Raw genomic sequence first — 26,583 nt, forward strand, 5'->3', positions numbered from 1 at the left:
GTGAAAGTATTTTCAAGGTGCTGCACTAATCTCAGGTTTTAGGTTAATTATTTCCTTCTCCTCCATGTTACCCATAATGTTTCTGATGCCTACTATAATTGTTGCTTGGACACCTACCAATTTTCCTTTTCATGTAAACCTGAGGCTCTATGTAAGCCTGGAATTTGGAGCTTGCTGGTCAACAGTGAACGAATACAAGATGTAAAATCTACTCACTGATTACACAGCAGGGGGATTTCAAGGCTGGAGAACAAACTGGAAGTTGGGAACCTGATAACTATGTTCTTTGTTTTACTATAATCAAGCTGCCTTTCATACTCTATAGGTAAAGCCCTACTCACTGAATAAATGACTCTATGGACGTAATTAGGTTTTCTAGGAGAGGTAATCTTGTGACATTGTTTAACATCTAGACCATCATTTTACTATGGAATAAAGAACCACCAAAAAGGTGTTTTTACTAGTTTCCCGCTTGCTGGGGTTATTCCTCTAAACAGTACAGTCTTATTAATCCAGTTAGTTGAAAAGATGGGGAAAAGGTCTTCTGATATAGTCCCCCCCCAACATATATTCACTGCCTTACAAATGGGCTTCTTGGACATCTATCTGATTAAACCTCACAGTGGCTATCTGCGCAGTCTCATGTACAACAAGGACAATGCTCATTTTTACCAGAAGATGGCGATGCCATCCTTTTGCACTGCCTTAGGAAGCTCTCAGTGCTGCAAAAGCTACATGACCATTTCACTTCTAAACTTATGTTCTCATGGATAATGCCAGGAAATGCTTTTCTAAGCACTTACTTGTAAATTACTTTGGTCTTCCTATAGCGAGTGACTGGAGGACAACCACCCGTGGTGAACCGTCACATCCACAGAAACTCAACTGTGGGTCCCTCGTGTACCCAGTGGATTGCCTTGCACATTGTAGGTGCTTAAGAAGTGTTTGCTAAACACATGACCCTGGATAAGTCACTTCTCCTCAGTTAGTCTCTGTTTGCCACATCTGAAAAAGGAGGGGCTGGACAAGGTGACTGCTGAGGGCTTGTATCAGGAGAGCCTCCAATAACCTATCAGATAGCCTGTAAGTACCGCACAGTTCTTTCCTTTCTCCCCTCCCCTGCAACTCAAAACACAGTGTTCCTGTTAGTAATTTAGTTAGGATCAGTTGGAAATCTCTAAAATGCAAGCCCAAATTTAGATGGAATGCTCTCTGCTTTTATTTAGTCTGGAAGCCACTAACTGGAGCTCCGGACTATTGATCCATATAGTTTTCACTGAAAATTTAAAAGAAAATAAAAACCATTCTAAATCTCTCCCATAGTCGTCCCTTAAGGAAATCAAACATGCAAGAAAATATTGCAATAACCCGGGAGAAGTCAAAAGGAGGAAAAATACAGACCGTTCACATTCCTCTCACCGGCTGTGGGCAGGCGCCGGGACGCACGTTACAGGGCGGGGAATGCGCTGCTCAGGGAGCTTCAGGTGCAGGCCCACGGCTGAACAAGACCACGGGTGCACTCCTGTTCAGCCCCTTCGTGATGTTCAGGATGCGAGCAGACGCCCACGCTACCTCTTCAAAGGTGAATGTCAGCGGACTAAGTCAATCTGTTTCTCTAGGCTGTCACGCTTTTTACAAGACCATGTTCACCTCGGCCGAGGGGAGGCCCCTGTGTGCTCACCACTTCCACCTGCCCCTCCCTCACCACTGACCCATGTGGGGCTCTGTAAGGGCAACTCTGGCAGAACGGGCAGCTGCATGTGTGCTGAGTTTTTAGCGGTGCTGTATAAGCACTGAGAGCGCGCGGATGCCATCACTCACATGATCTATGACTTCAGTTAGGCACGGTTCTCATTCCTCTCTGCTTCAGTTTCCTCATTTGTAAAATGGAGATAAAATCAGTAGCTATCTCAGAAGGTTCTCGTGAAGATTAAATGAGATAATGTTTACATAAAGAATATAATGCTTGACGCAGAGAACGTGAACGATAGGTATAAACAGTAATTACTATTACTACTTGTTGCTGGGCAAACAACTCAAGGTAGGTCAGAGCCATTCCCCTAAGGCTGAGATGGAATGCCAGTCTGGGGTCAGGATCTTTGGAAGCAGGAAAACCTCAGATAAGCTGTTCTAGACTCACCATCACCCCCATGGAAGGAGTTCAATTTTAAGTCTCTTTGGGGACATGACCAGGGACTTACCTCTTAGCTTCACATCCTGGGAAGCTGATGGTTCTCTGCGTGGCCTTCCTCTTTATGCCGTTTTCCTTCAGCAGATTAGCATCTCGTGGAAACAAACCTTCCATCAGGTCCATAGTTGTCTTCATTCTGGAGTCTGGATCCAAAATGTCCGCCAGAGATTTGTCTTGGTGGACAATTTCCTTGGCCAGAGCCTCTGTTCTCATGTCTTCTGAGGTCTTCTGAGGACCAGAACTGACATTCTTTTCTAAACTTTGAGTCCCACTGACTGGGTCGTGGCTGAGGCTTTGGGTCTGGATGGAAGGTCGCTGCCCTGGGCTTGGCTGCTTGCTAAGAGGCCCGGGAGGCTGGGGCAGAGCACCGGTGGTGGAGGGTGGGTCGGTCTCGTTGGCCTCTGAACTCTTGAGAGAAGTCTGGGATCTGGAAGCCAGTATCTGACTATCAACCAAATGGGCTGCACCAGGGATGGGCCTTTCCTTGGCAATTGTCACCTCGGCAAGTTTGCTGGAGCTGCTAGGGACATTAAAAGAGAGTGGTAAGAGAAGAGTCAGCAGGAGGGTGAAGGAAGGCAGGGACACGTTTGCACACGAGGGCTGTAGCTTCCCACACACATCAGGAGTTTCTGGGGTTGTTATTCCCCACAAACTGCAGGGTTCATAAGGGCCTTCAACTAAGTCCACTAGTTGGTCACAGGGAGGTTGTGTGACTTTTTAAGGGGGACAGATCTAGCAGGAATTCAGTTTTGGTGAATGTTGCTCTCAGATTCCAGAGCTTTATGAAAGTGAACAGAGGGTAGTGAAAGGGAACAGGTGGTGTTTAGAGGAAGTTACAACAAAGGTGCTATCAGACAATGTATTTTAGTGCTGTCCTAGGGAGTATGTGTTGGGAAACGCCTCTTCCTCATTCTCCTGGCTTCCAAGCAGAGGTCTTCCCTAAACGTTAATGACCTTCAGCCTTACTCTTTATTCCTTCCTACGGACAGAGAGTGACTCTGCAAAGAGAAGCTGACCATAGCCCATTCCTAGTCCAGCCTCTTTAGAGAGTAAGGTTACCTCCAGGCTTGCTCTTGCGTGCTCACACGTGTGCTTGCTGTGTGTGTGTCTAGCGCAGCCTGTGACTAGGCGGGCACCGCTGTTTAATTTGGGGCTCAGTATCAGGAGGCCCACTTATACTCAGATAGGAGCCATATTCTCCAGGATCAGCTCTCTCAGTAATAAAAGTGATTTTTTTTTGTCTTCAGAATGCCTTTTTCTTTTGCCTTATTTCTTAACGGGTTCAGAACTCTGGGCAGGGAAGAGGGATGCTGTTTATTTGGACCCTTTGAACCTGCCACGTCCACAGAAATGAACCTCACCTCGGCGCCCAAGGACTCCTAAAATGACGACCACCAAGGTCAACAAATGGAACAGCTGTGCCAGTTTCGTGAGCTGGGCTCCTGTTAACAAACCTCCACAGGGCTCTCCAGTGGCCAGCAGAGGCGGCTCTGGGAAGCGTGGAGCGTGGAAATCTCTTACTGGGGAGGGAGACCTTAACCTTGACGTAGGGAGGCCTTAACCTTGGCGGAGGGCTGCTCTCACCTGGCGTGGGGCTCCCGGTAGCCCTCGCTGTCCCACTGCTCCGCGCACACAGCTTCAGGGGGAGGCGGAGGGAAGAGGTCCAGGTTCTGGGCCGGGGCTTCCCGGCTGGGAGGCGGCGGCGCTGCTTCGCAGCTGGGGCCGGAAGTGGCGGTGGAGCGCAGGTCCCTCACGAACACCTCGTCGTCGTTGTCCTCCCGAGGCGGCAGGGAGGCCAGCAGGGCAGACTCAGAGATCCGGAGGGAGATTCTGCCCAGAGTGCCCGGGGCCCCGAGGGGCGTGTCTGGGGCCCCGAGGGGCGTGTCTGGGTCGGAAGTGCTGCCGGGGCTGGGGAGGGCCTGCGGCTTCGGGTAGTGCTTCGGGCTCGCGCACCCAGGCGATGCGGTGTCCTCTGGGAGGCTGTCCTCTCTGACCGCGTGGGCCCGCGTCACCCAGGGCGGGGAGCGCCGCGTCCCTGCTCCCTCCTCCTTACTGCGTTCGGGGCTGGGAGGCTGGGCCGGCCGGTGGCCGCCACTTCTGGGGGTCCCGGCTGGGGTGCAGGGCTGGGCGGCGGCGGCCTGTGAGCAGTAGCTCGAGGGGCCAGGGGCAGGCAGGGCTGAGCTCGGCGGTGCAGCCCTGGTGTCCGGGAGATGCCCTTGCGCTCCTGAGGACAGGGGCCGGGGGCCAGGCGTTCTGCTGGCCTGCCTTGGAGGGTCCAGCGGTCCCGGACCCCTGCCGGGAATGGAGGCACCGCCACCTGCTTTGCAGCCCGAAACCCCGCAACGAGGGCTGGGATGGTGTTGGAGCAACGACATCTCTTCACGGCTGGAACAGCTGAATGGCCTGGAGCGGGATACAGACACATAGGTTAGCTCTGAAGAGAAGGGGCAAACGCTGAGCCCAAGGTGCCTTACATGGACGGGAAAAGCATTTGGTGGGGAGAAGGAACCCCGGAGAAGCTGCACACGGTCTTCCCTTGGCTGCTCGTACAAAGAACCAAGTTTAAATGAGAGGCCGGGTAGGCATAAACTCCTGCAGGAAAATGTCACAGGGCAAGCCTGGGGTCACAAGGCATTTCTTTTTATTAACCCTCTCTCATCACCCCATCCACCTCCCCCCATGCAAGGCAGCTTTTGAGGACAGGCTTCAGGATATAAAAGGCAGGAGCAGGTATGTTTCTTCTGCTCCTTTTAGGACTAGTTTGGGAACCAGCTCCTGACTCTGGGGAAAAGAATGCTGCCTCGTTCTCCACAGGTGAGAACCCCACGGGGGAGGTCTGTTTGGAAAGTATTTGCGTGGGCCGCAGAATCTGAAGGGTTTATTCACAACTTTCTCTTAGTCTCCCAGTGTTTTCATTTCTTAAAATGGAAAGTAAGAAGGAAAGGGAGAGTCTCACCTAAGGAGCTAATAAGCAGTTACCTCTGGAGAGAGAGACTGACCATAACGAGCAAATAGGGCGCATGGTCGTTTAAACAGCTGTCCTCTAGGCTCTAAGGAAAAACCCAACAATTTCCATTACGTTTGTTAACGTGTTTGAAAGGAAAAAAAGGAGAACAAAAACAAAGAAAACACGTCTGCAGCACTGCCCGCCTGCCTGCCATGCAAGAGTTAATGTGAGGATAAAAATATCTCCAGCAAAACAACCTTAATTTGTAAATCCCACATTTGTAGCTCCCTGACTAGTGTGCAAGTGAATCTGGAGAGCAGATGGCATTTTTCATTTTACAGACCCGTGTCCTGAGAGAGCTGTGGCTCAGTCCCAAGTCAGAGCCCCAGCACAGGCCTGCCACGAAATCATCTAAGTGCCAGGTGAGGGCAAAGCAGCATAAAGAAGGAAAAGACCACAAAGAACCAAATCAGCTCTTCTCCTGCCATTATTTTTTCTTTACTATAAATGCCGATGGTTGAGTAAGAGGCCCATCTTCCGCTCAGATGCATACCCTCCCCTCCCATCACAGATCCTTTTCATCTAGAAGCAGTGTCTTTACCAGAAACCTGTCAATATTCAAGAGTGGCTATTCTGTCCTTCTTGGTGGGTTCCCAAATGGGCACACCAGAAACCCAGGGGCAGGAGATTCACTGGGGGTGCTCTTTACCCCCATGTCTTATTCATTTTGCTATCCCCAGACCCTGGCACAAAGTACCCTCTCAGTAAATGTCTGTTGAACAAACGACGTCTCTTGTGCCCAACTGCTGTTTAGACTGCAGGCCATGAACTATTTTTAAACTTAGCAGCCTCTAATAGGACATGGAGTAACTGGAATCTGATGTTTTAAGGACCAACTCAGGTACCTTCATTTTGCTTTTTAAAAAGGGGAGACACCACTAAAATACACAATAAAATAATATTTATCTTTTAAAGATGTAGCCCAAATAAACCTTGATATAATATTTTTAGTTTATGTTTAATCTTCTTAGTTTATAGGAACCATACTGTAAAAAACTGTATTTCTGAAGGTAATAGTTGAGTTAAATGCTTAGTTTGGTTGAGAATACTTTTTCCTGGTGATTGTTTTCCAAGAATAAAGACTAGTATCATGAAGATTTTATTTCAGTCTCTTTTATAATAGAATGTGAGAGACAAGCGTCTATTGACATGTATCCAGGAATCTTAATATTCAGGAATTAAGTTTGATTAGTCTCATTTTTTTCCTTCATAGCATTTTTTTTAATGTGGTTAAAAAAAAACCCCACATAACATAAAATTTACTACTTTAAATTTAAATTCATTTTAACTTTAAATTCATTTAAAAATGTTCAGTTCGGGGCTTCCCTGGTGGCGCAGTGGTTGAGAATCTGCCTGCCAGTGCAGGGGACACGGGTTCGAGCCCTGGTCTGGGAAGATCCCACATGCCGCGGAGCAACTGGGCCCGTGAGCCACGATGACTGAGCCTGCGCGTCTGGAGCCTGTGCTCCGCAACAAGAGGCCACGACAGTGAGAGGCCCGCGCACCGCGATGAAGAGTGGCCCCCGCTTGCCACAACTAGAGAAAACCCTCGCACAGAAACGAAGACCCAACACTGCCAAAAGTAAATAAATTAAAAAAAAAAAAAAATGTTCAGTTCAGTAGTGTTAAGTACACCCATATTGTTGCAAAACAGATCTCCAGAACATTTTCGTCTTGCAAAGCTGAAACTATAAACCTATTAAGCAACAACTCTTCTTTTGCCACTCCCCCGCCCTTGTAACCACCATTCTACTTTTCTATAAATTCGACTACTTTAGATACCTCATACAAGGGGAATCATAAAGTATTTATGACTGGCTTATTTCACTTAGCATAATGTCCTCGAGGTTCATCCAGGGTGTAGCATGTGACAGCATTTCCTTCCTTGTAAAGGCTGAATAATATTCCACTGTATGCATACACCACATTTTGTTTATCCACTCATCCATCTGTGGACATCTGGGTTGCTTCCACCTCTTTGCTATTGTGAATAGTGCTGCCTCGAACATGGGTATGAAAATCTCTCTTCAAGACACTGCTTTCAATTCTTTGGATTTATACTCAGAAGTGGGATTGCTGGGTCATACGATAGATTTTTAATTTCTTGAGGAACCTCCATACTGTTTCCGTAGCAGTTATACCATTTTGTAACCCCACCAACAGTGCACAGGGGTTCTAATTTCTCCACATCCTCACCAGCACTTGTTCTTTTATGTTTTTTCGATCGTAGCCATTCTAATGAGCGTGGTTTTGATTTGCATTTCTCTGATGATTAGTGATGTGCAGTATCTTTTCATGGGCCTGTTGGCCATGTGGAGAAATGTCTATTCAAGTCCTTTTTGGAATCCAGCAATTGGATTTTTTGTGGTTGACTTTAGTTTCACCTTAGACTTCAGACCAGCTCTCTTTTGGCAGAGCTCTAGTTCACTGTTAGTCTTCCCTTCTCTCTAGCTTTGAATTAATGCAGCCAAACTAAAGTCCTCAGCCTCACCTTGACTGCTTCACTTTAAGGCACAGCTCCAGGAGCAAGACCAACTACAGAAGGCTGCTCTTGGCAGTGAAGGAGGTCACCTAATACCCACTTCCTGACCATGCTGGCAGTATTAGGTTGAGCTATCGAGAAGGTGAATGCCAGAAAAAGAGAGAAACAATGATTGAATGAAACATAGTAAAAATTAAGGAACTGGCTTGAAAAATCATGGGCGGTAGTAGGGAGGGTTTAAATGTATTACCATTAGTAATAACAGATGACAGTAGATAGTCCTATAATGCTGCATTAAAACTACATACAGGCATGTGGTTCAGAGGAAACTCTCTTTGGAAATTTCTACCTCTTAAGCTCCAAGTGAATAGTTTAAAGATTCTAATTCTGAAAAATTGCCCATTATATTTTTTCTACCAAGGAGAAATGATTTTGATGGCAATTTTTAAAACATGAATTTCCTGCTATTTTCTATCTCTAAGTGCCTAAAATAATGACTTTAGAGCTTTATTTTTTACTTCAGGTGATTCCTGCAAGTTTGTCTTGTTCTGTGAAGGCTGTTCATGACGCTCATTCTTCCCCTACTGCTTTATTCAGCAGACCTGATCCTCTGGGACAGAGCCAGAAGAGATCAGCCACGTTTAAGAGAGGCCCCACGTGTGAGAGCCAGAGGATATACTTGAGAAGAGCATATCCATCAACTATTCTGATGCCAAACTTACTGGAAGTCAACCATTGCCTCAATAGCACACATTCAAAACCTATTTTGAATAGTATCATTCTTAGAGAAAGTCATCTATAAATAAAAAATAAAGCTCCCCATGGCCTAGACAAACTGAAGAGGTGGCACATGACACTATGAAACATCATAATATCACACTTCGATTTCTGGTAGAGAGGAACAGAAGCATTTAACTCCAGCAGCATTCATAAGGTAGAGGGCATCATAAATACAGATACATACCTGGATCCTGGGCCAGCCAAATAACATGGATCCTTCACAAGACCAAAGCCATTGTTTTCCCCCAAAAGCACATCCTTAAAACACAAGAGGCACAGCGTTATTACCAACAGGTCTTTAAATTTACCAAGGGGGTGGAGGTATAAAGGAGAAGAAACATTTATTGGAGGTTCACTATTTATTATCAGGCATCATGGTGGCACTCTTACATACTAACCCATTTCATCCTCAAAGCCCAAGAAGTACTGTTAATCCCACTGCATTGATGAGGACACAGGCCCCAAGAGGTTAACTTTCCCAAGGTCACAAGTGGCAGAACCTCAGTCTACCTCACTGGGTGCCTCTCCTAACAAAGACATTTTCTAAACAAGAGAAGTCCGATAACAATCATCTCCAGACTTCAAACAACTCCTATACTTGAAATATAATGATGAAAATTAATTCAAAGGGCCAAGCTTTCAAAACAGCAATAGGGAAATATGGGAGATGACAGGAAAAGGAGAGTTTACTGAATTCAGCAAAATCTCAAGAATTAGATACGAATCTGGCTTGTAATCAGGTTGAAATACATTCTCTCTGGGAAAAACATCTCACCCCCATGTAATGTCAATAACACTGGGGACATTTCAAGGGTAGTCATTATTTGTTTTTGTTTTAAATAAGGGTATATATTAGTTTCCTGAAAGGGTTGTAGGTCAGTTTTTGTTAGTGTAAAATCAGTTCATATGTACAGGTCCCTGATGAAGACAATGATGTTGCTATTGATAAAACTCTCAATTATTTATGATAATAGGAGACAGGTAGAAAACAGGAAAATTAAATCCACATGTAAGCCCTAAACTTAATTTCAACAATTTATTTCACCATTTATTCTGTCCAAAGGGCCAAATGCTTTTCATCACCCCACTCCACTCTCTCTCTCTTTTTCTTTTTTTCCCCCCAATCATTGGTAGAGGTACTAAGAAGCAATGAAAAGAGCCAAACGTGGGTGGGAGAAGGTCCAAAGAAGAAACAACCCTGAATATTATTAATAACTGCAGCTTCCCCCTCCTCGGCATTTACTGTGTGCTGGACACTCAGCCAAGTTCCTTATAATCCTCAAATGATGTGCCTGGAGCTGTGTTAGGCACCTGACATTTCCTCCGTAATTTAACCTATAACAATGGGGAGAGGGGAGGTAACTGCAGCTCAGAGAGGATAAGTATCTTACCCACAATTAAGTAAGCAGCTAGGATTCAAACCATGATTTCCTCAAAGCCTAAGGTCGATCTTTGGAATCTTAAGTTGAATGGTGGCTGAGCTGGATACAATCAGATGTCAATGCTTTGAGAAAAAGGAATTCCATGTGTCTCTGACTTGCTCAAATATCACTAGAGGGAATGGGAATTCCTACTCTCCGCAAAACCCTATGGTCCCTTTATAACCAACAAGGACCTACTGTATATATAGCACAGGGAACTCTGCTCCATATTCTGTAATAACCTAAATGGGAAAAGGACTTGAAAAAGAACAGATACATGTATAACTGAATCACTTTGCTGTACACCTGAAATAAACATAACATTGTTAATCAACTATACTCCAATATAAAATAAAAAGTTAAAATAAAAGTCTTTCCCCACTCCACCCCCTCTGTTGACATGAATGTTCAGCTTCGCCAATAATTAACTGGAAAAGCCTATCTAGGTCCCCTTAAAGCTCCTAACCTAGTAACGTTCAAATGTATATTTCAACTCTATTACTTCCTTTGAATTACAGTATGAGCTTGATATTTCTGTGGGTGTATATAAAATAAAAGAACTCAGACCCAGTAATAGGCCATTGAGAGAACTCTCTACATCTCCTGTCAATGGAAATACCATTTGGACAGAAGGAAAATGCCTTCCCAACCTAGTAGAAAGCCCAAGGAGGATACATTCCTGTTGCATTTATTTGCTTAGATTGGGCACGTATGCACTTTCAAAGAAGACTTGATTTTCTATAAACTGGTAAGAAGTATAAACTATTATGACAATTTAGGAAAAAGCAGTGGCAATGGGAGAAATACCAGGTATAGAGTTATGCCAACAGATACTTGTTAAGTGTCTGTTTTTGTTAATCGTCTCTAACTTCTTTTGACCGACTTAAAAGTACACCAGTTCTTATTCTTCATTAGGCACAGTACAGTTAGAACTATAAACCCGAATCCCATCCAATTCCGATTCGCACTCTTCCTTTGGATTCTGAATTAAATATCCTATTATCTCTATGACCAATGAAATATGAAGACAATATTCATCTACTTTGTAATATCAGCTTCAAGTATCTGCTAAAATGAATTAGAAATTCATTTTTAAAAATTTTAAATGTTATTTAAATGTATAACAGTAATTGATAAATGTTAAAATGAAATCAATTCACTGGCTGGAGTTTTCAGATATAAGATGTTTAACTCTCACCTCCCTCCAGTCGCCCAGTCTTTTTTGATACCGGGAGGCAGCGTGGTATAGTGACTTAAAACCTCTGGAGTCAGACAGTATGGGGTCAAAACCTTGCTCCCACTATGTTGGGCAAATTTCTCAGCCTTTCTGTGCCTCAGTTCCCTCATCTGTAATATGGCGATAACAACGGTATCTCCTCCTTTGCATAGATGTAGGATTAATTTTAAGCTTATAAAACACAGTACAGTGACTGGCACATAGTAAACATTTGATTATTAGTAGCTATTTGTAACTTTACATTTTGTGGAAAGTTGATTCTGTTATTTATCCCCAAGTTTGTTGAGAGGTACTAAAAATGATATACAAGTTGCATCCTACAGAATCAAGACTACATCCAACATTGTGGGGTTCCATGCATTGAGCAATTTCCTCAGCAATCAAATGTTTGTCACATCATCACATGGTGAATGTGCTACATATAAGAAATGAAGATCTCTGAAAATACAGTGAGAACCAGAGAAGACTCTAACTCAGCATCTGGGAAAAAAAAAAAAAAAAACAATACCCCACCAGGAATCTTATTTCTCCAAAAGGTTTCTTTTAATAGCCTCTGCTATATTTTAGATCTATGCCAACGAACAGGTATAAATTTCCATCTCCAAGGCAGAAATGTCTGGATTTTTTCCTGCAGCTTTGCAGGGCCTACCTACTTTAAAACAGTTAAGTTTTCTAAAGTCTCACAGAAAGTAGGAAATAGCCAAGAATTTGATGTGCCCTTTAGCTCCATCACTAATATCCATCTGTTCTGCAATTACACCTTTAAAATTAAGAGGAATTAAAGGAGAGGGAATGGGAGGCTGCTTGTTCAGAGACGACCACAGCTGGCTAAGGAGAGGCCCAGGGCTTGCTGAGTGCCTGAGCAGGTCTCAGGTTACGAAAGGTGGCAGCCTTCTACAGTCATCGTTCCAGGCCCAAGAATGATCGAGTTTTATAAACAGAGAAACTGATTTCCATGCTGACCTTGTTTTGGAAGCAAAAACTATCCTCACTAATGGACTTTTGAAAAGGAGCTGAATCCTTGCCCAAAGCTTGTAAAATCCTGCTCTATTAGCATCTGCCTGGCAGGAGCAAGCAGCATTTGTTCGGGATGCCTCGGACTGAGCCAGCACCAGAAACAGACTCCATATTTTGGGTTTAACTCAGCCAGATGATTTAGTCGCTACAGGGTCACTTAATTTCTCAGAGTCCTCTAAAGCTGGGATGAGAAAAATTGTTATTTAACACCTTCACCAAAGCTTAATGATAATGGTAAAAGTTCCTGGAATTTATTCAAATAAATAATAATATCTTAAAATATTAACCACAATAATTATGTGGAGACTAGTTTTATTTTGTTTTTCACTAGTTCTACAACTAAGGTAGATAATGGGTGTACGAAGAAGATGCGAAGGGCAGACCTTGCCATGGACCAGTCTCAGGGCAGGCACAGTGCAGCTGCTGAGCCAGGGAATGAAGGAGGAAGCCTAAGAACACAGTCTTGGTGCAGTTGCAATCTGGGGGATGATAACCTATTTTCAGAATTTGTAGGAGCAAAGCAGCGCAGATAAAGTATTTCACGTTGAAATATTTCCCCCCTCTGGCATCATATTCCCCACGTTAAATAATTTCTAAATATGGTACTCGCTTTATGAAAGAGAACATAAATAATGTTCTGTATTTAGCTGTCTTTCTAGAAAGTTTTTCAAATAATACCAAATAATTGGGATTTAACTGGGATCATTTCTCTATACTGCCTATGTTTTAGCTCTATTTCCCAGTTTACCAGGCTTGAGAAATATGTGGAAGGGAAGGCAAAATAACATTCATAACCATCCAACAAATTCCCCAAGAGAGAAAAATGACATCTATCAGAAGATGATTTAGTTTTCACCTAAACATTTCTATTTTCTTTAGAACATGGGGAGAGAAATGAAGAAAATGTTTGTTCTGCTACACGGTGAGCTTCCGAAGCCCATCAAACTAGCTGAAATGGCATATTACATATGTGGATTTTAAAAGCGTCTTAGGGGTAGGATAAGGACTGGAAATTAGCTCTTTTCTTCACGCTAAGGGGTGAAAAACAGCTACTGGAGGCTTACGGAGGATTGCCTCTATAGACTGTGTGTGTTTGTGTGGTGTGTGTGGGTTATATTGGGGAGAAAATATTTCTGAAGAGAAAATATCTGGGAGGGAGCAGTATTTTCTCACAATGCTGTGCGTATGTGTGTTGCAAAAGCAGTGCAGCAGACAGATGTCTCAGGCAGTAATGGCTAACTCTTCTTTGTCCGAAGCTGCTTCCTCCAACTCAATGCCTCCCACACACAACCTCCAACTCTTTGTCAACATCCTGCCCATCCTTTATAGCCTGGTTCAAAACCCTTCTCCTTCAAGAGATGCTCTCTTAGATCCTCTCAGAATTACTATCCCTCCCACAGCATCTTATTTATGACCACTCCCAAAGCATTCACTATTCGTGTTAGTTATTTATACATAAGTTCATAGTCCTTGCTCAACTATGAACCCCAGAAAGGTATGACCCTTATTTTCCCTTACGTTTCCTTTAAACCTATAAACAGTCCTTTTCGTAAAACATACGTTCTACAAATGCCTGTTGAATGATTGCATTCTCTGCTGGGGAAAACAGAATCTGAGAAGGGACAATGGAGGGGTATTCTCCCCTGTGGTAACATATATGTGAATTCCTCGTATCTTCTTACCTGGGAAGGGAACCGTGAGGCGGGACATCGACCTGCAGTGCACGCAGAGCTTGAGGATGGGCTAAGAATTAGGGGAATTAATAGACTCCTGGGAGTCAGAGTGCTCGGATTTTATTCCTAGCTCTGCCTAAAATTTCCAGTGGGAAGCTCCTCATGATCTTTGCATAGTTCGGAGACTTTATGAGAGAATTTGAAAGTCTGACATTCTCCTACCTCGCCACGATAGTACACAGAGACAGAGAGACATGGATTTGATATGGAAAATATACTCTACCATATAGGATTATTTTGAGGATTAATGAGATAATAAACATAAAAGCATACTTAGTTGAGGGCCTGGAGCTCAACAACCAACAATTATCAAAGTCAATAACTATACTTATTTTGTCAATGCAAAAGTCCAATAGAAACAAAGAAGGTATGAAGCTAGCATCTTTAAAATACTGAGACACAGCCTCTATTGCATGAACTTAAAAAAAGAGAAAAGCAGCAAAACAAACAAAAAAACAAAACACAAAAAACCCACCGAAACAAAGAAAAAAGATAACCCCTAAATTTTCCTAATCTAATTCTCACACTGAGAAGTGGGTGACACTAAAATGAAGTTATTATATATATATGTATATACTATATAATACATACATACTATATATGTATGTGTGTATATATATTATATACACTTGTCTCCCAGTATCCCCAGGGAATTGGCTCCAGGAACCCCCAGGGACGGATACCAAAATCCACCTGATGCTCTATATTGATAAAATGGCATAGTATTTGCACATAACCTACACACATCCTCCTGTATACTTTAAATCATCTCTACTTACAATCTAAATACTATGTAAATAGTTGCTGGTGTGCTGGCAAATTCAAATTTTGCTTTTTGGAACTTTCTGGAATTTTCCCAATATTTTCCATTCCAGTGCAGAACCAGGAATACGAGGCCTACTGTGTGTGTGTGTGTGTGTGTGTGTACACATATACATCTATATCCATTGATACACACACATATATATGTATAGATATCTATATCGATATATAATACATGTAACTACATAAGATATCCACACAACTGTATCGATATCTATGTATTATATATCTGTATCTCTGTAATGATCTCATCAGACAGGGGTACTGAGAAAGACATCACCTTACGAAAACAAATGCTACTCTCTTGCGTGTAAAAGGAAAACGAAGGGGAGAGGAGGGGGTTAGAGAAGCCGCACTAAGGCTTCCAGGATGCAAGGGGCAGTGCTAGGACCCGCTGGCTGCACATACCTGGCGCTTGTCTGCGGTGGGAGATGACCGTGACCTCATGTGGACAGGGACGGCCTGGACGTCTGAGCGCTCCAGCAGGTCCTCGGCCGACATGGACTTCCCGGCCCTCCCGGCCGCGGACCCCCACGGGGAGGGCCCCCCAGGGGTCCTGTCCAGCCTCTGCGGGCCCTTTGGACCGCCAGTAGCTCCACCGAGCAGTTCTCTCGGGGCTTGGTCTCCACGGCGCCGTTCCCCGAGGTGGCGGCCGCCGGCAAAGGAGCTGCTGCGATCTCGGGGGGCCCGTGGCGGCTCCCCGCCACCCCCTTCCGCGGTGGCCGGCTGTAGGGCGGCCTCCCTGCGGGGCGGCAGGCTGGGCTCCCGCAGAGAGGAGAGACTGCAGGCCGCAGCGAGGCCGGGGCCCTCGGGCGCGGCCTGGAGGTAGGCGCTCTGGGCGCGCTCCCGCAGCGGCCCAGGCTCCTGGAGGCCGCAGCCGGCGGCAGCGGGCCGCTTGCCGGTCTTGCGCTGAATGTAGTCGGCCAGCGCGCTCTGCTGGAACTGCTTCAGCTCGGGCCCCGACAGGCTGAGGGTCGAGCAGGCCCTGCCGTCTCGCTCGAAGATGCGGCGCCGGTCAGCCACCGAGCTCTCTGCGAACTGCGGCCCCTTCCTTGGCGGGCCCGGGGGCGCCGGCTCGGCCTCCTCCGAGACCCCCACCTCGTGCATCTTCTCGGGCTCCGAGTACGAGCGCTTCTTCTGCTCGGGGGTCAGGTGCCGGCGCGGCCCCCTCCGGGCGGCGGGGGGCGCGGGCCGGGCTGGGTCGCCCTCGGCCGGGGTCACGCTGTGCCGCTCGCGCGGGGTGTGCGGGGAGGCGGAAGCCGGCGCCTCCGGGCTCCGCAGCCCCACGTGGGCCGAGGCGGGTCGCAGCCGCCATGGCCTGGCAGCCGTGGGCGTCCCCGGCTCGAGGTCCCGGCGTCGAAAGGAGGTGGCGCCCAGGACGCGGGACTGCGCGTCCTTGATGCTGTTCCGGTAGGCGCGGCTGAAGGGGGCATCCTGCACGGGCGAGTCTGGCGTGCGGGGCCGGTCATCGGGCCACACGGCCTCCTTCTCGGCCTCGCTGAAGAGCTGGAAGGTGCTCTGGCTGCGGAGCAGGCGAGCGTCCCGCCTCGGCTGCTGACCACACGGCTGCCAGGAAACCTCTTCCGACCTCGGCTCCCCGTTTTTGCAGTGCGGCTCCCCATTGCCTAGGGGTTCCGTGGATTCGGAAAAACGGATATGGGCCTTTGTCTCCTCCAAGTCATTCCCCAAAGTATGAGAAGTTGGGAGTGTCCTGTTGGGCCTGTGGTGATAACCGTAACTAGAGCTGCCCGCACTCGGGGGCCTCTGGCTCCCTTGCTCTCGCTGCTCGATCTTGGAAACCTTCTCCAGCACCGAGCAGTGGGGCTTCCCGTACTGAAAGCCCTGCAGAGCCGAGGCGCTGCTGGAGCTGAGCCTCCTTCGGCCCAGACTGGATGTCTCCTGCGGGGGCGGGGAGGGCAGCTCTTCATACCTCGGGTCTGAACTGTGGAACGAAGCCGAGGCACTGGTTCTCCCCTCAGGCCTGGGATAGGAAACTGACCTGTCCAGCTGGCTCCTGTGATCAGGAACAATAGTCCTTCCAGAGTCCTCTGCCTTGGTGCTGACTGCACAGGTGGATGTGCCTTCCAGGTAGATCTCCTGGGCTCCCCCTCCTAGATCCAGGCTGCTTTGCCTTCTTAGACTCTCAGGAATGTTCTGGAGGGAGGAGAAGGCAGATGTGGTCTTGCCAAAGTTGCTTGGCATGCTCTGGCCCAGGCTGCCTCTCTCGAGCCTCCGCCGGAGGTTGGCATTGTGGTCTTCATGGAAATTACCCTCCCAAAGCTCTGAGGGCAGGAAAGATCTCTTGTCTTCACCCACTTGCCAGGCCTGAGCCTGAGGGGATTGGAGGCCATGGTAATTAGAATATTTGTTGCCCTGGGTGCTCTTTCTCTCACTGGGATGTGGGCTGTTGCCTTGGAGAGGTGTGAGAAGTCTCTTCAGGGAGGTCTCCTCCTCGTTTTCAGGCACTGAGGGGAAATGCACTTTGTAGGGGACACATTTGGCTGAAACTTCAGGTTTCCTCTCTCCTGGGTACACCGAGTCATGTTCTAGGGGCTGGCAGAAGGCAAAGCCAGGCCTGCTAGATCCATTTTGGTTCCCATTCTCATCAAGGGTGGCCGTCTTGTCGCAAGCTCCCTGCGGAGCTGGATACCCGCCCTCCTTGGCCAGCGCAGGGTAGAGGGTGCCGTTACCACTCACGGAAGGCCGGGGCACCTGGGCAAAGTGTGGCTCCAGGGAAGGTACCGGGTAGATGCCAGTCGGCAGCAGAGGTTGGCCAGGTTGGGCCTTCTGGGTGTAATTATGCTTGGGCTTCACTGGGGGGCTGTTTTCTGGACTCTTCTCCAGCACGGTATGCAGCTGTTCCTCTATGAAGGGAGATTTCAGGGTGCCTGCAGAGTTTGCCTGAGGCCGGCAGAACCGTTTCTGATCAAGGCTAGACCAGGAGCCAGGCCGCTCTCGCTGCCGAAAGGCCGCATAACTGTCACTCCGAGCCGGGGGCAGAGGCGCACCCACTTTAGGAGGCAAGTTGTCCGCGGTGGTCTCCAAGGAGCTGGGGCAGTGCTGGCTCCAGGAGGGGGGTGGCGCTTCCTTGCCCCGAGGAACACTATGCCATTTCTCATAGCCCTGACCATCTGCCAATGCTCGGGCCTCCTTACCTTGCAGAAGCAGGCCTGAAGAGTTCACCTCATACTCTGCTGAGACCCCCCTCCGGGGATCATAGACTGTCTTAACATAGCGAATGTCTGCCTGCCTCATCCCTTCTAGGAGGCCACCTCGAGCAGAAGTGGTGTCCACGGAGCCCGAACGCTCCCGGCCAGAGATGCCGGGGGGCGGATACTCGAGGATGCTGGAACTGGTGGAGAAGGAGCTGTAAGCCGAGTCTCTCTTGTTATGGAGGTGGCTGAGCTGGTCCATGCTGCTGGTAGACTTGGCCGGGGAGAGAAGGTGGCAGGGCGGGCATCCCCCGCTGGGCTCCAGGCTGTCCATGCTCCCCTGGGAGCTGCACTGGTCAGGGCTCCGCCTCAGATAAGCATGGTCATAGCCGGAGAGGTCACTGGTAGAGGAGCTGGAAGAAAGGGAGGCAAAGCAGTCAGCAGGGAGTCCGTATCATTCAGCAGGCTTACAGGCACGGGACCCAGCCTATAAACGTACTCTTGGGAAAGATATTTGGTTTCTGGAAGGGTGGGGGGAAAGGGCCATATTTGGGCCTTGCTCAGCCTCCCTACGTGTCATCACTAGGAGTAACTGCCCAACGCCGCAACCTATGTGCCGCTAATTAATCACCCAGGCTCGCCAAGGGAGAAGCGGGGAGCACGAGGAAGCCACGCGGCCTTTGGACACGGGCGGCACACTGATGTGATGTGCTCCATGCCAGAAGTGACATTCTGCACATGCCAAGAAATGAGAGAGGTGGGCGAGGAAAGAGGAGGAAGAGTGATGGAGACTGACATTTTATGTCTCTTGGGGTGTCTGTGGGGAGAAGGGGAAAGCTTAGTAAGAGACCAGGCACGTGAATGGCTGAGGGAGACTCTGCACGTGTCCATGGTTTTAGTTAATATCTTTCCTTTTTATGGAATTGAAGGGTTACTCCCTGGCAATCTTCCTGGAATCTCAACTGTACAAGAGACAGTTTGTTTGTGGGGAGAAGGCCAAACACAAAACTGAAAGAGAGAAATACTGAGAGAATAGTACAGAGTTAGAGAAAGCGGATGAGAGAGAAGGAGAGGCAGGCTGGATAAGAAGCCTTAATCTTAGGAGGCTTTTGGGTGCTGGGAGCCAATCACCCACGGACAACTTCCCAGAGTCTGGGCAAAGCCTCATACACTGGAGGGTAAGACCTCCTTCACGAGCTCGTCCAGGTGATTTTCAGAGCCTGCCTGGGGGAGGGGGAGTGACTCTCACTCCTGGCATCATACACCCCAGAAAGTTGCCATAAGACAGAATTACTTATAATTAGCTTTAATTATAAAATCAAAATATACTTCACCCCAGCAATGTTGGGGGAGAGAGGACATAGACATAGGAAGGAGTAAGTAGCTCAAAAATCAAACAGCAGTCTCAGTAGTTCAAACATTTGTGACTCACTATTCTCTAAAGAAGAGGAAAGGAGAACTAAGAGTTCTTGCCTGAGGTTTTCCATTTTTAAATGAATAGGCATTTAAACGCTATTAAAATTCATGGAGCTATTATTCTATTTCTAGATCTCACGTAAGTAAATATGGTGCCTTAATGGCCGAGTACGCGATAATGCTTTGTGGCTGGACTGTCTCCACAGTATATGGGAAGAGAATAGAAGGAGTCACCTGCTGAGTCAAAACTGGTGCTGGAATTCAAGGAAAAGAAGACTACATTTTCAGCAACTCACCCTAAGAATAATTTTCTCTATCAAGGGAAGTGAACTTACTGAATGGAGCATCCTGCTTTGGGAGGGACAGGTATAAATTCAAGGGAGAAAGGAAGGGAACAGCTCCTGAGCCAACCAGATTAGGGAAGTCAGTCCTGGCACCCAGTGGCATGGCATATGTCACTGACAGTTTTTACTCCCACTCCCCTCTAAATGAAGAGGCTGTGTTGAAAATGCACATGACATGGCTCAGTTGAGGATAATCCCATATGACCCGCTTGTGCTTCCCTTTATCTCCTCTAACAGAAGATTCAGAGCTAATACTTTGAGGGCACATGGAAGCAGTAGACCCCACAAGGGCTGTTTTGCTCATCAATTCCATGCAGGTGGTAGACACTACTTAATCCTCCTCCCAAGTGCTAAGAATTTTAGCAGTCTTTCACTAAAAGGCTACTTCAAATCTAATTTAGGAGCATGCAAAAAAAATCAAAGTGAATAAACTGATGGGTTAACTGTAACACTGTTGAGTGGGAGGAAATGCCACCACCAACATATCTCAAAATACAGATGGTATCTAGAAATATGAAATCACTAGTAAATCTCTAGCCAGGCAGAGCTAGGATAGAGTGGGTTCCATCCTGTAGCCAAGGGAAACTTAACCCACCTTTCCTCAGATGGAATGCATCACATGAGGACCAGGAATGCTCTTCCCTGCTACTCAGGGAGGGCTGTGTCCCCGCCCAATTCCCATTCCCAAGCTGACTGGGAACTAAGACCAAGTGACCTATGCCATGCCATGCCATGGAGTGCCCTGACATCACCCTCTAGGAACAAGTTCTTCTACCATGTTCTGGAAGCAGTCATTCTGACTACCCTTGCCATTCCTGCTTCCAAGATGGGGTACTCTTAATGATGGTTGAGAAGAACTTGGCATGAAGGTCTTCAAGCCCTGCAAGAGCTGCAAGCCACACAGAGACAGACTTACTCTTAAGATGAGTGCATCAAGTGTTGTCAGAGTTCTTACTGTGGTCTGACAACTTCTCCTACCTCATTTTCTACTGCCCTCCTTCTTGCTTACGGCACTCTGGCATAATGGCCAACTTACAGCACCTCAAACCCATGAAATAGGACTTCCCTGGTGGCGCAGTGGTTAAGAATCCACCTGCCAATGCAGGCAACACGGGTTCGAGCCCTGCTCCGGGAAGATCCCACATGCCGCGGAGCAACTAAGCCCATGTGCCACGACTACTGAGCCTGCGCTCTAGAGCCCACGAGCCACAGCTACTGAAGCCCGCGTGCCTAGAGCCCATGCTCTGCAACAAAAGAAGCCACCACGATGAGAAGCACGCGCACCACAATGAAGAGTAGCCCCCGCTCGCCGCAGCTAGAGAAAGCCCGCGTGCAGTAACAAAGACCCAACACAGCCATAGATAAATAGATAAATAGACAGATAAATAGATAAATAAATAAATAACCCATGTAATACATTCCCACGTCAGGGTCTCAGGGCTTTTGTACTCGCTGTTCCCACAAAAAAGGAATGCTCTTCACCTGGCGCAATCCCTTCCCCTTATTCAAGTCTCTGCATCAGAGAAGACTTCCTGCTACTCACTAAAAAGTACCTCTTCTGTCCTTACTCCCTGTTACTCTGCTTTACTTTCTTCATGGCACTTACCACTACTTGACATCACATCACCTCTGTTTGAAAGTATTAATATTTTCTAAATACTTAAACCACAGCAAAAAGCACAAGTGTAGGCAAACATTTCCTAAAGTGTACTCCTAGAATATTAATTGCTTAGGTGACCAAATATGTTTGGAAAATACTGGGCTAGATGACTTAAATAATTGTAATTACTTTAAGACTCCTGAGTCCTTAATAAACTTGCTCATGTGATGTTCTTAAAGGAAAATATACTAAGCAATGTTTTCTAAACTTATGTGACCCTAGAAACTTTTTCCCAAGGAGTATCTAATGGATTATTATTCCATGGAACACACCTGGGGAAACAATAAATACAGCAGGTTGGGGGCTTTTTATGTCTTGTTCAGTCTTGTACCCTCAATAATCAGAAATCATCTGAGACGTAGTGGGTATTCCACACATATTTGCTGAAGGAGTGAATCAATGAACACATACTAGTTCTTTAGTATTTTGATACTGTTATTTCAGCCTCTTAGGAGGGGACCAGACTACGTGACTTTTCAAGGTTTCTTCTAAAGTATATAGGACTTTAGAAGTCCTAATACTTTAGGACCATTGTGAGATTTCTGTATGACAGCAAAAAGGCAGTGACAAGGATCTGACAGAAAGAGGCTGAAATACAATTTCAGTGGAATTCCAGATCCAAGCCAGCTTGCAGGCAGTGAAAATTACATGTCTCCAGCCTCTCTGAACTTCTCTCTCCCTCTCTCCTCACTCCTGCCCTTCCCCACCCCTAGAGCTCCCTCCTTCTCTTGCTTCTTAACGAGAAGCAGATCCACACATTTAGGACTGAGACTACGTAATATTCCTGGTTTCTGGAACTGTCAGAAGTCTGTCAGAGGGATGCCGACCACCAGACCACTAGATGCCACTGTGTTCCTCAGAAACGTGCCAGGAGAGCTTCTCCGTCTACAGCTGCCAAGGGCTGACCCTCTGAGCAGAACTCGGAGCTGCAAGCCCGAGGCATGGAATGAACAGACCACAGGATGCTTTGGGCTGCAGTAGGAGCTGGGTAACCCGAGCTTCCCCTTCTCCCTCTCTTCCTCCACAGAGCTTTTGTGCTGACAGTCATTGTGTCAGCAGGAGGCTGTTCTGAAGCTTGAATTAGAGGGCAGACTGGTCGGTACAGTACAAGATCCACCTGCCTCTGGAGGTTGGGATGAGCAGGAAACAGCAGGTAGAGAAGCAGAACCTTCAGAATATTGCACTTCTGATGCCAGCGCCATCATTCTCCTGAGGCCTCTTGGAGCTCACCACAGTTACTGTGAGCAGTTATTCTAAGCACTGATTGCAGTCGTCTTATTTCTGCCTTTGGACAAGCTTGTATTTTAGGTCACAGTATGACTTCAGATTTAGGGCCTCCTAAGGCTAGCGGTTAGGAGGCTCCAAAGGGCCCCACTGTTTAGGGGTACCCTGTTAATACACTCCTGCATTTTATAAGTGTGTGCTGGTTTATGCCATTAACCTAGTCCAATACTAGGTTTCACTGTACCTCTGACAAGTCTTCAGCCTAATTATTATAATTAGTTTTCATAGTTACTGAGTGCTCACTATGTTTCAGGAACTACACTAAATGTTTTGCATATGTTATTTTGCTTAATCCTCACTACGAGCCAATGAGATCTGTATTATGAATTTCATTTTACAGACAAGGAAACCAAGATCAAAGAGGTGAAGTGATTTGCTCAAGCTCACGCAGTAGGCAGTGAAGTTGAGATTTAAACCGAGGTCTCACTTAAAAGTCCAAGTAGCTCACCATCGTGCTGTCCTTCCTTCACACTGTTAGGCCCCTGCATCTAACCTTCTAAAGGCCTTCAACACCGCTGTGCCCACAGAGCAAAGCACTGTGCCTGCCTGGGGCGTGGGCCCTGCTAGCAGCTCTGTTCCCGGAGCACACATGGCTCAGATGGTGAGAAGAAATTCTTTCAGGGTTATTGGGAGGGACACGGGCAAGGGAGAGGAGTGTCTGTCACAAGGAGGGTAACCAGGAAAGTATCCTAATGTGCTGGGAGCCATGCCCACCAGTCAGAGCTCTAGGATTTGGCCCTTGATTTGACCAGACATGAGTGTTAGGGGTTCTGAGTCCTCGCCAAATGCGTCCCCACCGCCTGGTAGTTAAGTAATCCTTCCAGAAACACCCTCCACTCCCTGATACAGACAAGCACTTGCATCTCATTTGTATGTGGGACCCATATTACCTTGACTTTCCTACCTCCCTACCATAACCTATATCCAAGTACTTCCAAAAAAGTGGTAAGTGACAGAGCCTGCCTCCCTGGGGTCAGAAGATGGATTCCAATTTGCATGGCTCCAAGTCTGTAGTAAATGTAGGGGCGTCCTGACTTAGTTCTTTAATATAAAGAACTAAGTGGGTGGTCAGGCTTGGCTCCCTTCTCCCCAGTCCCCTTCAATTGTGTAAGGTCTGATTACCATAATAAATCCCTTCTCCTGTAACACCTGTGATGGCTCTGCTTTTCCCTGACTGGACCTTGACTGATAGAGTGACTAGAAAAGCAGAGGAAGAATAACTAGTATAACTAGTGTAGAGGAAGTATAGGAGGTTACACGCAATGGCTTTGAAACCTAGCTTGAATTTGAGTCTTGACTTGGGTACTGATCAGATGTTTGACCTTGGACAAAGCCATCTTTCCAGCTTCAATGTCCTGTCCTGTGAAATGGAGTTAAGAACACTGTATCTGTTTCAAGGGTGTATATGAAGGACCACACGAGATAATGTATACACTGAGCAGTCCTCGGTGTGTTAACTGCTTCGATTGGAGCTAAGCTGGATAACTGGCTTTAACAGAAGGAGAAAAACCAACTGGGGAGTTCAAATACTGAATAAAATCATTCAGATAAAAATCCGATACAGAGGAATGGATAAAGAAGATGTGGTACATATATACAGTAGAATATTACTCAGCCATAAAAAGGAACGAAATTGGGTCATTTGTAGAGACGTGGATGGACTTAGACACTGTCATACAGAGTGAAGTAAGTCAGAAAGAGAAAAACAAATATCGTACACTAATGCATATATGTGGAATCTAAAAAAATGGTATAGATGATCTTATTTGCAAAGCAGAAATAGACACAAACATAGAGAACAAACATATGCATACCAAGGAGGAAGGGGGTGGGGTGGGAGGAATTGGGAGATGGGGATTGACATACATACACTATTGATACTCTGTATAAAATAGATAACTAATGAGAATCTACTGAATAGCACAGGGAACTCTACTCAATGCTCTGTGGTGACCTAAATGGGAAGGAAATCCAAAAAAGAGGGGATATGTATATACGTAGAGCTGATTCACTTTGCTGTACGGTAGAAACTAACACAACATTGTAAAGCAACTATACTCCAATAAAAAGTAATTTAAAAAAAACAGATACATATTTGAAGGAAGGACATTACGCACTGAGGGAGGGAGTTGTCAGGTTTTCTAGTATAGTGCTATAACGTGTAATTGAGAAATGTCTGACTGAGAATCGATAGGCTCCATAAATATCTCAAATGACCAGTCAGTGTTCAAAATAATCCTGTCCTCCCTTCATGCCGGTCTAGCCCAGGATATGAAGATGACTCGTACACACATTAGGGATTTTAAGAGGATGAGGATAGTGGGTAGAGAGACTTAATACTCAAGGTAAGTATAAGAAAACAATCTTTTCTGGGAACAGGACATTTGAAAGTAAGAAGCCCCTGGGTCTCAGCTGTGACCACTTACCTGGAATGGTAGCTCTGGGGCCAAGGAGTGCCAATCGTGCCCTGAGATATCTGCATCATGCTGGCATCGGGTTGGTGCTCCCCAAATTTGGTTGAATGCCAAGAATGAGGTCGGCCCGCAGGTTCACTGCGCCTGGGGAGACACAGGAGAGGGACCCCCAGCGTTAGGAGCAATCTCAGCTGATCTCTTCACCAATGAGGTTTATGGACTTGGAAGCAGAGACCGCTGTATCCTCAGAGACGGAAAACAATCAAGTAAATACTGGAAAATGGAGCTTACTGCTCACTTCTCTTAGGAACCATTGTTTTTTTTCCTGCTTTATTAATATGTTTATTTTCCTTTTCATTTTGCAATGATTTCAGTTACATAAAAATATTGCAAACTTAGTTTAAAGAATTTCTGAATAAACCCTAGTGCACTGCTGGTGAGAGTGCAAACTGGTACAGCCACTATGGAAAACAGTATGGAGTTTCCTTAAAAAAATTAAAAATAGAACTACCAGTATGATCCAGCAATCCTACTTCTGGGCATATATCCAAAGAAAACTGAAATCAGGATCTTAAAGATATATCTGCACTCCCATGTTCACTGCAGCATTACTCACAATAGCCAAGATATAGAAACAACCTAAGTGTCAGTGGATGAATGGATAAAGAAGATGCCATATATACATACAATGGAATATTATTCAGCCATGGGAAAGAAGGAAATCGTGCCATTTGCAACAACTTGGATGCATTATGCTAAGTGAAATAAGCCAGACAGAGAAAGACAAATACTGAATGATTTCACTTCTATGTAGCATCTAAGAAGGACAAACTCAGAAAAACAGAGTAGAGTGGTGGTTATCAGGGGCTGAGGGGGTGGAGGAAATGGGGAGATTTCAGTCAAAGGGTACAAACTTCAAGTTATAAAGATTAACAAGTTCCGGGTATCTAATGTACAGCATGGTGATTATAGCTAATTCCGTATCATATACATACATACTTGAATGTTGCTAAAGGAACAGATTTTAAATGTTCTCACCAACTAAGACAGAAATAGTAACTATGTGACTGGATAGAGCTGGCATCTAATACAGTGGTGGTAATCATTTTGCAATTTATAAATGTATCAAATCAAGATGTTCTACACCTTAAACTTGCAGTGTTATGTATCAATTATATCTCAATAAAGCTGGAAAAAAAATCCCACATAACCTTCACCTAGCTTTCCTACATGTTAACATTTTATGCTTTATAAATTTAAGGCACATGGAGTTGCCTTGGTCTTTCTTTGCACTACTTATCCATATATAAATATGGGAGCAATAATTCCTGCCCACCTCCCAAGGGACTTTCTGGGGCTTTTTGAAGTTCTCTGTGATATCCTGATGCTGGATAAATGCTATTATTTTAATATCTTGGTAAGAACTACATAAAAACTACCAGCTACCTTGGTGTTAACACACTCTGATCTGCGGAGTATAAACAACAAGATGCTCTCCAAAACAGTTTCTCATTTTGCAAGTCAATGAATTCACCTTTAAACGTCCTGCCCTTATAACACAAAGAACTGACAAAGCCAAAGGGGAAAAGTGGGTGTTCTTCAGACTGCAATACTGAAGGATGA

At 46.1% G+C, this 26,583-nt stretch overlaps 1 protein-coding gene across 5 annotated transcripts in view; it reads right to left on the minus strand.

Moving 5' to 3' along the window:
- Positions 1 to 26,583, minus strand: part of SHROOM3 (shroom family member 3) — a 533,396-nt gene that overhangs the window by 18,919 nt on the left and 487,894 nt on the right. For all 5 annotated transcript variants that reach the window (XM_082389318.1, XM_082389320.1, XM_082389319.1 and 2 more), the window contains 5 exons: positions 24,973 to 25,104; positions 15,099 to 18,255; positions 8,645 to 8,718; positions 3,776 to 4,594; positions 2,202 to 2,711 (listed from right to left, as the gene is read on the minus strand). In XM_082389318.1, coding sequence (XP_082245444.1) covers positions 2,202 to 2,711; positions 3,776 to 4,594; positions 8,645 to 8,718; positions 15,099 to 18,255; positions 24,973 to 25,104 — 4,692 coding nt within the window. The remainder of the gene's footprint in view (positions 1 to 2,201; positions 2,712 to 3,775; positions 4,595 to 8,644; positions 8,719 to 15,098; positions 18,256 to 24,972; positions 25,105 to 26,583) is intronic.

This window comes from Balaenoptera borealis, assembly GCF_965194805.1.
Source record: "Balaenoptera borealis genome assembly, chromosome: 4".
Taxonomy (NCBI): Eukaryota; Metazoa; Chordata; class Mammalia; order Artiodactyla; family Balaenopteridae; genus Balaenoptera; species Balaenoptera borealis.